General features: G+C 30.5%; 5 protein-coding genes across 5 annotated transcripts; 4 read left to right on the top strand and 1 right to left on the bottom strand.

Moving 5' to 3' along the window:
- Positions 1-860: 860 nt before the first annotated feature.
- Positions 861-1,732, top strand: OCT59_023701 (uncharacterized protein; the record flags this gene model as incomplete). Its single annotated transcript, XM_066134894.1, has 3 exons — positions 861-1,004; positions 1,082-1,163; positions 1,260-1,732. The coding sequence occupies 3 exons, from the start codon at positions 861-863 to the stop codon at positions 1,730-1,732; spliced, it is 699 nt and encodes a 232-aa protein (XP_065990974.1).
- A 945-nt stretch (positions 1,733-2,677) lies between these two features.
- Positions 2,678-3,131, bottom strand: OCT59_023700 (uncharacterized protein; the record flags this gene model as incomplete). The annotated part of the gene is made up of 2 exons (XM_066134893.1): positions 2,678-2,950; positions 3,015-3,131. The coding sequence occupies 2 exons, from the start codon at positions 3,129-3,131 to the stop codon at positions 2,678-2,680; spliced, it is 390 nt and encodes a 129-aa protein (XP_065990973.1).
- Positions 3,132-5,886: 2,755 nt separating this feature from the next.
- OCT59_023699 (uncharacterized protein) lies at positions 5,887-6,658 on the top strand (the record flags this gene model as incomplete). Its single annotated transcript, XM_025329342.2, has 3 exons — positions 5,887-6,027; positions 6,098-6,179; positions 6,267-6,658. The coding sequence occupies 3 exons, from the start codon at positions 5,887-5,889 to the stop codon at positions 6,656-6,658; spliced, it is 615 nt and encodes a 204-aa protein (XP_025172315.1).
- Positions 6,659-8,517: 1,859 nt separating this feature from the next.
- OCT59_023698 (uncharacterized protein) lies at positions 8,518-9,933 on the top strand (the record flags this gene model as incomplete). The annotated part of the gene is made up of 4 exons (XM_066134892.1): positions 8,518-8,525; positions 8,806-8,910; positions 9,011-9,114; positions 9,543-9,933. 4 exons carry the CDS (start codon positions 8,518-8,520, stop codon positions 9,662-9,664), a joined length of 339 nt encoding a protein of 112 aa, XP_065990972.1. The 3' UTR covers positions 9,665-9,933.
- A 359-nt stretch (positions 9,934-10,292) lies between these two features.
- Positions 10,293-11,666, top strand: OCT59_023697 (uncharacterized protein; the record flags this gene model as incomplete). The annotated part of the gene is made up of 5 exons (XM_066134891.1): positions 10,293-10,430; positions 10,603-10,886; positions 10,999-11,155; positions 11,551-11,571; positions 11,664-11,666. The coding sequence occupies 5 exons, from the start codon at positions 10,293-10,295 to the stop codon at positions 11,664-11,666; spliced, it is 603 nt and encodes a 200-aa protein (XP_065990971.1).
- Between the last annotated feature and the right edge of the window lie 371 nt (positions 11,667-12,037).

The following is a 12,037-nucleotide window of genomic DNA, read 5'->3' as shown; positions in this document are numbered from 1 at the left end:
TTTTCAATATATAAAATTCGAAAATTCGACCTTTTTTTTATGAAGATTTAACATGAACCTACCCAACATCTAAAATCTTCATTGGTCAACTAAACGAAATAATAAAAGATAAATATCTCTGAAAATATGAGATAAATCTACATTGTGAAATTTCTGAATTGGAGTAGGACGAACATTGAAGTCAAGATAACAATTTCAATATTTTAGCCCTGTTCAATTCTAGATCGTATCACTCAGATCGGGAAAAAAATTAACCGGTCAAACCGCAGTTACAATTGAGCCATGTAATTTAGCTTTTAATTATTTATATCAGGGGACAATTTTAAACTCATAAAATCTAGTTGAAAAGTATAATAGATAATAAATAGGAGTGGGTTGGTTAAAGACTTCCAAACCAACCGCTATGTCTATCACTTTATTCTTTCTCATCAAAGGTAGTACATCCGCGAACGCAAGTTCAAGCTATGGAAGGTGGCGATCGCGACAATCATTTGTAAGTCAGATTTCTTGGTACGGATTCTATATTTGCAAAAAATGATAATGACCTCGTAATATTTGTGGGTGAAGAAAGAGATTTCGAAGGTAAAACTCTGTAAAAGCAGTGTATTCTATTGATGGTACGACCTATATCAATTATCACGATAAAAAGATTAGTATATTATAGTTTGACAAAAAATATATAAAGCAATTACTATTTAAGTTACACAAGTTCACACTTACATTGAAATTTGCCAATATGCCTTACATAGTAAAATAAAAGTACAAGTACATCCGTCAATGAAGTACGAAATATATAATGCACATTTATTTAAATTTATCTATTTACAATACTTTCGAACTCTTTCTTGTTTTAAAAAAGAATGTCTCAAAAAAATATTATTACTTATTTTTTGGCTATCTTGGTTTTCACGGTTAATTATGGTAATGCAATAGATGTTCAAGTTGGAGGTGGTTTATATTCTACGTTTAACCCCTCGTTCGTTAGTGCATATTATAATGAGCCTGTAGGTTTTATTTCATTTAAATCATCAACATGCAACAAATTCCTTTAAATAAATAAATATTATTATTTTTTTATTAGATAGTATTTATAAGAACAGGCACTAAGACGTTTATACTCGATGAATATGATCATTGTACAAAATCCGAAAGACCTGATTCTTGTAAGTAAAAATGGTATACATTTTCTCGTCAGTTATGCCATCAAGCCCATCATCATTATTTTTCTTTTAAAAAATGGGTTTTTTTTCTAAAATTAGTTCATGCAACATTAACGGATGAACAACCGAAAGCTACATTTATACCTAAAAATACCGGAAATTTTGAATTTATTATACGCACTAATGGACCCGGTTGTGAGTTTCAGAATACATGTACTATTTTTGTAAGTAAAGACCCATATCAACCATATCAACCATATCAACCATTTCCTAATAATAATAATAATGGCAATAATAATAATAATAATAATAATAATAATAATAATAATAATAATAATAATAATAATAATAATAATAATAATAATAATAATAACAACAACAACAACAACAACAACAACAATAATAATAATAATAACAACAATAATAATCATAACAACAATAATAGCAATAATAATATCACCATTATAGCTAATGGAGCCAGCGATAATGCTCAAATACCCACCATTATTTGTAATCGTAGCATAATAGTTTTTGCTATTATAGGTATAGTGATGGCCCATTTCATACTCTGAATCATTTTTGAAATACGTAACTTAGAAAGAAAGAATTAGGGGTTCAGAGGTTTCGGAATTCACTGGGTGAAACACTTCTAGTATTTTTTTGTTAACCTGCATAAATTGATTTTTTTATCCCCTATTTGACAAACAATAAAAATTTTGAGCCAAAAAAAGAAAAAATTAAAAAGTGATTGAACCATGCTGTATATGAATAGAAGTGTAACACTCTCCTTGCATATCTCTTTATAGTAGTCCGGAGTGTACCGAAGGACTTGTTTTAGCATCCCACTCGATAAATGAATCGATGCTAATTTGCTACTATCGTTGCACGTTATCTTAATAAGCAAGTATCCGTGTTGCATTGTTGCAACACCATCAAAATATGCAACTACATGCAAGTTGATGTACCCCCTTTTTGGCATTTATAATGTGATAAAAAAATTTTTTTTTTTTTCACGAGAACGAATCAAAATATGTTTTTCTTTATGCTGTACAAAAAAAAATGTAATTTTATTTCATAAAATAAAAACTATGTTTATTTTTTTGATATTTGCAGTTTTTAAATTTTGAATTTTGAATTATGAGGTACAAAATATTAGATTCTTTTACTTTATTCTTTGAATTCGGATTATCGTATCCTTCCGATTTTATCACCACATTTTTAAAGGAAAATTTCCACTTAAGTTTGGTGGTGTTTAAATTCGGAAGTTTTTTCATATTTTTTTTTTTGATACTTTGAAAATTTTTTTTGCGCTTTACTCCTTATTTATAAATATAAAAATTTAATGTGGTGCTTATTTTTGTTTTTCTAAAGTCGAGGTGGTGCTTAAAATCGGGTGGTGCTTAGGATGATACAATATTAACATTTGTAAATGAATTATGTATTCAGCGTATAGTTATTTGAAAGAGTGGCAAACTGCTGTTCTTGTCCATTAGGAAAATGTGAAATTAACGAATTCTTTACGAAAAGTGTGAATTTACAGCTAATGAATAAAGAAGTATATTCGTAATTAGAAGGTGAAAGATGAATACTAGTAAAAGAGTCTGTAGAGTGTGCGTAAGAATAAGGAGTAATAGACCGAGAAGTAAAGATTGAAGAGTAAAAGATGATAATGTAAGAGGATTTTGCAATCCTTGCCTGGGAAAATTTATCATATTAGAATAAAATTCATAAAATTCGTTTTGATAATATTCGGTAGGATTTTCACTAATATGTTGTTCTTTGGTTTGTTCCTACAGTAAATCAATATAATATAGCAGTAATTATGTTTTAAGAATAAATAATATTAAATTATACTTTGGCGGTTTGAATATTTTTTCTTATTCTTCTTTTTGTAGTTCGTTTTTTAGATGCAAATGAGCTTGTTTCTTGAGCATTTGTTGAACTGCTTGAAGAATTCTTGAAGGTTTTCATGGCTTTGCTGTAGGTATAGGTGGTACTCCAATGCTTGTTGTTCCATGATTATTTGGCATAATTGGACGAAAAGGATTTATTAATATCCGATTGTATTCTATTAGCTTGAAAATTGCTCACCTTTTTATAATAGTATTAACAAATAATTAAGAAGCAATTTAATGAATTTACCTCGCATTTCAATTTTTACGATCTTTTCAAATGTTGCTTCTATATCACTGACCATTGTAAATTAATTAATTCATTTTTCTTTTCTGTCAGAAATACTTTCTCTATGCTTATTTTTAAATAATTTACTAAATCAGCTTTTACTTGTTGATATAATAAATTATTTATTTGTGTTTGTTGATAAATTTTTGCTATATGATTGTGCTTACAAACATCACGAAACGGACCATTCCAAATATAGTAATCATAGCATATTAAACATTTCACAGTTGATATTTTTGTTAAATAATATCTTTCTCAATACTAAGATCATAAAGTGGAGTTAAACTCTATTAAATTACCATTATAAGTATCTATTTTTTTAACATAAAAAAAAATAATCTGGATGTTGCGAAGGCTCAACTAATCTCAACAAGTAATATAATCTTGGTTTAAATCTTCGAATAATAAGCACACTTGCCTAATAAATTTACTGCGCATTATCTTATCCAATCATGTCCAGTTTTAGCATTACTCAACTAAAAATATGAATAAAAGATGTATATTAAGGTAAATACATCATGATTAGGTAATTAAAAGCTACAATATAATCATACGTAATGATATCATTTATACTTATATGAAAAGCTTGTACAACAAAAAAAATAATATTTATACAGCTCTTTTTCTTTTATTTGTTTAATACACATCTCTTTCATCTCTTCATCTCTTCAGACACAACTAAATACTTTTTTTATAAATACTTTCTTTTCAAATAAATATCTAATAAATACCTTTTTTCACTACTTTTTTTTCACGCGTAAATAAATCTCTTTTTTCACGCGTAAATAAATATCTCTTTTTTTCACGCGTAAATAAATATCTCTTTTTTTCACGCGTAAATAAATATCTCTTTTTTTTACGCGCAAATAAATATAATAAATATTAAGACGGAAAAATATATATATTAACATCAAGAACTGTATTTTAGTATTTACGAGTGGAACTGCCTTTGGACAACATATGGGTAACGAGTTTCACTAACCATTGGAAACTTGTTTTGTAAGTGAAAAACCACTCCGACGCTTTTATGGTTCTTTTTTACATGTTTTCTGCTTTTCTATCATACATTTGATTCTTCAATTGTTTAGGCAGATCAACTGAAACGGTACATTTAAGATCATCGAGATAATGCCAAATTTGGTATCTATTTGCAAGCTAACACTAAACGAGGCTAGGTCATATCATTAAATGGTGAGTATAAATAACAGTTTGCCGGATGGACGTACGAGTACGTGTTCACCGGAGGAGGGTTCGCAGAAAGTCTTCCGGATGGTGGACTGTTATGATTGACATAGAGGTTTATGTGCTCGTAGTACGTACCATTTGCTACTGGCTATGTAGTCATCTGCTTTGTGCACAAGTCGTAGCTACAATGATGCCACATAGGTGATCCCCAAGCCGATCCATATGGGAGGGCAGGCCGTGGTGCCCGTGGAAATGACACATATCTCTATGTTATGGCACTTAGTTGTTGTTATTGAATACTATATGAGATTGCCATAGATCCTATGATGGCCACATAGGTGTCCTGGGGGTTCCCTACTTAGGCATAATTAACAGGGTGGTAAACCTCATATGGTATGAGGTGATAGTGACTAAAAAATTTTGTAAATTTTGTAGGGCATATATGATATATCAGTTCATTTTTTCCTTATCTTTGAAAATATGAGATAAATCTGCATTGTGAAATTTCTGAATTGGAGTAGGACGAATATTGAAGTCAAGATAATAATTTCAGCTTCTTCAATATTTTATTACATGATAAGGAAAAATATATATCGATTACGACTCCGGAAAATCCATATAAGTTTCCATTAATGCTGATATGTTGAATGTACAGTATGATACAAAATAATATTTATCGTAATTTAAAATCTGCAACTAGACTAACAATTTAGTTCTGATGTATTTCAGGTTCCTTTGCAATGCAAGTTAATGGCTTCACCAAACTTTTAGGAAGAATGTTTAATGCTAATTTTAATATTGTATATAATATTTTTTCGCAAATAATTTTACTTTGCGCTATGTCTATCAATTTATTCTGTCTCATCAAAGGTAATACAACCGTGAACGCTTTCTCTGTTAAAGTAAGTAGGGATGAGCCCTATTAGTGAACTAAAGAAAGAATTTTTCCGCGGACAAATTCAAGCTATGGAAGGTAGCGATCGCGACAATCATTTAAGGAACCGAAATTAGTAACGAAGGGTTTAAAGTCAGATTTCTTGGTACAGATTTATATTTGCAAAATGATAATGACCTCGTAATATTTGTGGGTGAAGAAAGAAATTTCGAAGGGGGTAAAGTAGTGTATCCTATTGATGGTACGAGTGACCGTACGACCTAAATATATTGATATTATAAAGCAATTATTTAAGTTACATTTTACACTAAGTTCACATTTACATTGAAAATTTGCCAATTTACCTTACATAGTAAAATAAAAGTACAAGTACATCCGTCAACGAAGTACGAATTATCTCTATATATATAATGCACATTCATTTACTTACAATACTTTCGAACTCTTTTCTTGTTTTAAAAAAGAATGTCTCAAAATAATAATATTATTTATTTTTTGGTTATCTTGGTTTTCACAATTAATTATGGTAATGCAATAGATGTCAAAGTTGGAGATGGTTATTATCCGTTTGACCCCTCGATCGTTGGTGCATATTATGATGAGCCTGTAGGTTTTATTTCATTTAAATCAACATGCAATAAATTCTTTTAAATAATGTTATTATTTTTTTTATTAGATAGTATTTATAAGAATAGGTATTAAGACGTTTGTACTCGATGAATATGATCATTGTACAAAATCCGAAAGACCTGATTCTTGTAAGTAAAAATGTTATACATTTTCTCGTCAATTATGCTATCATTATTAATTTTCTTTTAAAACATGGGTTTTTTTTCTACAATTAGTTCATGCAATATTAACGGATGAACAACCGAACGCTACATTTATACCTAAAGATACCGGAAGAACTGAATTTAAAATACACACTAATGAACCCGGTTGTGGATTTCAGGATATGTGTTTTATTAGTGCAAGTAAAGACCCACAAGGACCATTTCCTAATAATAAGAATAACAACAACAACAACAACAACAATAATAATAACAACAACAATAACAACAACAACAACAACAACAACAATAATAATAATAATAGTAATAATAATAACAACAATAATAATACCACTATTATAGCTAATGGAGCCAGCGATAATGTTCAAATACCCACCATTATTTGTAATCGTAGCGTAATAGTTTTGGCTGTTATAGGTGTAGTGATGGCCCATTTCATACTCTGAATCATCTTTTTAGGTGTAATACGTAACTTAGAAAGAAAGAATTAGGGTTTCGGAGGTTTCAGAATTCACCGGGTGAAACACTTCGCTAGTATATAGTATTTTTATAAATTGATTTCTTTTATCCCCTATTTGACAAATAATAAACAATCAAAATTTACATTATTTTTTTCGTGTTCGTGTTTTTGAGCCGAGAAAAGAAAAAATTAAATAGTGATTGAACCATAGCTGTCATATTATCGAATAGATAAATAGATGTGTAACACTCTCCTTGCATATCTCTTTATAATTAGTCCGGAGTGTACCGAAGGACTTGTTTTAGCATCCCGATGTCTGCTCACTCGATAAATGAATTAGCTACTATCGTTGCACATCATCTTAATAAGCAAGTATCCGTGTTGCAACCCACCTCGTGCATGAATTTTGAACCATCAAAATATGCAACTATATGCAAGTTGTACTCCTTTTTATATTAATCTTGGCATTTATAATGTGATAAAAAATAATTTTTTTTTTTTTACGAGAACGAAACAAAACATGTTTTTCTTTTAAGTATTAATGCTGTACAAAAAAAATGTAATTTTATTTCATAAAATAAAAAACTGTTTATTTTGTTGATATTTGCAGTTTTTAAAATTTTGAATTTTGAATTATGAGGTACAAAATATTAGATTCTTTTACTTTGCATCACTAAATTTTGGAGGATTCAATATTGTACATTATTGCTCAATAATTTCAATATTGTGCAATATATTGTACAGTATTTAAATTGTTAATTCTTTGCGCAAAAATAGAAATTTTATTTGACAATTTATTGCAAAATATTGTGCATGTAATTTTTGTTCAGGATTCGCGAGCAAAATATTGAATGCGATATACAAATTATTCGATGTCGGACAAAATCCCGACATTCATTTTCCCGACAGGACGTTTGCCCGACACCGTTGGCCTACATTAGTTTTAATGCTGGTCAAAGTTTTCGGGCAAACGTCCGGGAAATCGTGGTGTAACCTTAAAATTATGTATCACGTGTATCACGTGATCGATCTATTAAATAGTTCCTTTTTCCTTTTTTTCGTTCTTTCCCTTTTCCCTCTCTTTTTATTCCTCTCTCCCGCTTTTCATCCTTCTCTTTTACCTAAATTAAACACTTTTCTTAACTAAAAATTTATTTTTTAGGTTACATTTTGTTTTAGCGATCTCTTATGAAATGTAAGTAAATTTTTGGGTTTTTTATTTTATTTTTTTTCGTCTTTAGTACTAATTCATTTTTTTAGAGTTTGTCTCATTTTGGCCTTTAAGCGTGTTGGAATTTAGTGGGTAGGTTACTAGGTTTACTTATTTTTTTATTTTTACAGTAACGAAATATTTATTAACAGTTTGAACTTTCTTTTTTTAGACGGTCTAGACGCATGGGAATTTGGTGAATAACCAGCTTAAATACTTGGCCTTAGATATTCTCGTCACCTAACCCTTATATTAACAGAAATATCAAGAAGTTATTGAAAAGATTAAGAAACAAAGATAAGAAGAAACAGGACGTGGTATTTTGGTTAATCGGCTGGAATACTGCTGGAACTCAGGAATTTTTCTAGATGAGTTTGAAGGTATGTGGGAACTTGAGCATTTTTTTTTTAAACCATTTTTTTAACGAAATACTTACTACCGTTTTGTTTCTTCTTTTTTTAGATGGCTAAAGGACGCAACAGTTATTTATCTGTAGATAAAGTTGCAACTTTATTTAAAAAACTCTGACGAATCAAACATTGATCCACACTTGCCTAATAAATTTACTGCGCATTATCTTATCCAATCATGTCCAGTTTAACATTACTTAATTATTCATATGATTAAAATACGTCATGATTAGGTAATTAAAAGCTACAAATACTGTATTGATATCATTTATACTTTTTATATGATTATGTACTTTTATGAAAAGCTTGTACAACAAAAAAAATAATATTTATACAGTTCTTTTTCTTTTTTTTTTTATCTCTCCTCCATCTCTTTCACTACTCCTTCAGACACAACTAAATACTTTTTTTATAATACTTTCTTTTCAAATAAATATCTCGCGTAAATAGACTTTTTTCACGCGTAAATAAATATTTTTCACGCGCAAATATTTCACGCAAATAAATATTAAGACGGAAAGAATATATATGTCAACATCAAGAACTGTATTTACTGGCGGAACTGCCTTTGGACAACATATGGGTAACGAGTTTCACTAGCTATTGGAAACTTGTTTTGTAAGTGAAAAACCACTCCAACTACTCTTGTCAGTCTAGACGCTTTTGTGGTTCTTTTTACATGTTTTCTGCTGTCTATCACACATTTGATTCTTTTTAGGCGGATCAACGGAAACGGTACATTTAAGATAATGCCAAATTTGGTATCTATTTGCGATAGAGGACAATCTAACACTAAACGAGGCTGGGTCATATCATTAAATGGTGAGTATAAATAACAGTTTGCCGGATGGACGTACGAGTACGTGTTCACCGGAGGAGGGTTCGCAGAAAGTCTTCCGGATGGTGGACTGTTATGATTGACATAGAGGTTTATGTGCTCGTAGTACGTACCATTTGCTACTGGCTATGTAGTCATCTGCTTTGTGCACAAGTCGTAGCTACAATGATGCCACATAGGTGATCCCCAAGCCGATCCATATGGGAGGGCAGGCCGTGGTGCCCGTGGAAATGACACATATTTCTATGTCATACTTACTTAGTTGTTGTTATTGAATACTATATGAGATTGCCATAGATCCTATGATGGCCACGTAGGTGTCCTGGGTTCCCTGTTTATGCATAATTAACAGGATGGTAAACCTCATATGGTATTAGGTGATAGTGACTAAAAAATTTTGAAAATTTTGTAGGGCATATATCAATTCATTTTTTCCTTAAACTAAGTGTCTTGACGTTTTCACCAGGTGGAATTCTTACTTATGCAATTATGACTATTAATCAGGGTAATTCTGAAGGGCAGTTGAAGATGTGAGATTTTTACTCCCATAGACAGATAAATAGAACTTTTCAATTATAGAGTTTTTCTTTTCTTTTTAGTTTTATTTTTGGTTTATTTTTTTTTCTTTTTTATTCATGTTGTTTACTTTTTCCTTTTCAATTATAGATATAACTATCTTTTTCTTTTTCGTTTCTCATTCTGTTTGAGATTACATTTATATTGACTTAGTAATTTTATGTTATTTTGTAATATGTAGCTTTTTTTTTTAAAAAAAAAAGATAATACCGTTTTTTACATTCATGATATCTTTATAATTAATTGGATTTAGGAAAAATTTTTGTGTATAAATGTGTAAAAGCTAATAATACGTATATAATAAATTACACAGACATAATTGTACTAAGTGTAAAAAAATGTATAAACAATGGCTATCATCAAAATATAACTAAAAATATATTTATTCTTTATTTAGGAATTTAAGTTGTATGTAATAACTCTATTCAGCCATTTTGGCCTTAGCCGGGTTTAACGATTATATCAGTGGGTTCTGTGCAAAGCGGTGATTATCAATCAGATGTCTGCTTATTTTTTTATTAGCAAATGTTTGATGAGGTATAGATGCCAAGAAAAAGGAAGCCTTCAATAAATTTATCAAAGAATAATGGGCAGAGAGACTCAGATTGGACTATTTACGACTGGAGCGAACGGGATGAACTTTTTTGTGAAATCAAAACCAAAGGTAGTTAGGCGTTGGAGAGAGGAAACGCTTAAGCAATTTGTATACGGTAACCATGGTAGAGTAAGACAGCTATTTCATAATTTCCTGGTACCCTACAAATTAAGTACTCTACTAAGTACTAACTCTATATGACCTTCCCTATAGCCTGCCTAATGTAAAAAATTCAACGTCATTATTCCGTGTATTCCTACAATCCGATGCTTTTTATCTTTCACAAAATTTGAACTGATAGAATTGCTATATTATCCGCATGAACTTCGATGGGAGATATGGCCGGATGGTGATGATACAGATGACCGAAGATAATACAGATGAGATAGAAAAATTCCGATGTGGGTTGTTGCTTCAAGGCGAAGACTCAATAACAGAATATTATTCAGAGGTGAAGAGATGTAACGATGTTGTCAAGCTCTGTAAAGATCACCTTAAAAATGTGTTCATTAACGAATTAGAAAATAAGAATTCTGTTTTAATAAAATTTGGATATAATCATCCTCTTGATATAACGGTAGAAATGTTTTAGGAAAAAAAAGAAACAGCGATTGATTTTGTAAATATGATTAAAAATTATATCGTAGATCATATATATCGTGTTATTAATCGACAACGTCTTTTTGTTATCAATCAGATCCATGCCAATCCAGAGAGGAGATCAACAGCTCAAAAGAATTTTGCAGAGGTCAAAGGTCAAAGATCGGCTAAACAAACAGGCCTTATATCAAATTTACAAGCCTCCTCCTCTGAAAATTATAACTGTTAATAAAAATTGTATCAATCAGCCAGGGGTAACCCAAATAGAGGCGCGAGTTCAGATGTCATAATTATTACAGAAGAATTTGCAAAGCGTTTAGGATTATACCGATCACGATCAGTTTGGTCAAACACTCCGGAGTGGTGATCAGACATTGGCACATTGCGTCAACCCAGAGTGCTGATCTTCAGTTCCACAGGGTCAGGTCTGTGCAACATATTGGATTTTTGCATATTTGAAAAAAAAAGTGGATTAACCTTTGTTCTTTATTTTTCCCCAAATAAATGAGAGAAAAATGTGAAAAGAGTGTTTACTTGCGGTACAGAGGTTGCCACATAAGTGAATAGCGACGATAAAAGCATATGTTAGGAAGGGCTGAGAACTTTGCAATTTTGAGATCTCCATTTGTCCAACTTTTGCGTCTTACAGGTAGATTTCCCATGTGAAAAGGTATGAAAACTCCATACTCATGTGCCTTCAAAGCTTTCTTGGCATCAGATGATATCGTTAATTACGCCCTATATCTCTTTTCTCCTTTTCAGTAAGATATAAAGTATGTAGGAGTAGGTACAGTACATGGAAGTTCAGCCAACTTTCCCGCAAAAATTAAGGTATGAATAAAATAAAACATACCGAAGTATTCTTAAGAGAACATAATGTTCAAGTAAAATTTAACGTCTACTAACATTGATCCATATTATAACAAAATTGAAAACAATAAAACAATAGGGGGATGAAGAGATGTGGATTAAAAACTTAATTAAGATCAGCTAAAAAAATCGCTAGTACTTATAAGTCTCTATATTAAGCGAAATCTTATACTTTTGGTTTTGGCCAATAAAATAATAGAAAGGAGTACAACAGTTCCAGACACATGGTTATCCCATAAAAAATTTCATGGGAAAAGCTTCATAGT

Source organism: Rhizophagus irregularis, chromosome 4 (genome assembly GCF_026210795.1).
Source record: "Rhizophagus irregularis chromosome 4, complete sequence".
Lineage (NCBI taxonomy): Eukaryota > Fungi > Glomeromycota > Glomeromycetes > Glomerales > Glomeraceae > Rhizophagus > Rhizophagus irregularis.
This window is presented reverse-complemented; position numbering and strand designations above follow the sequence as displayed.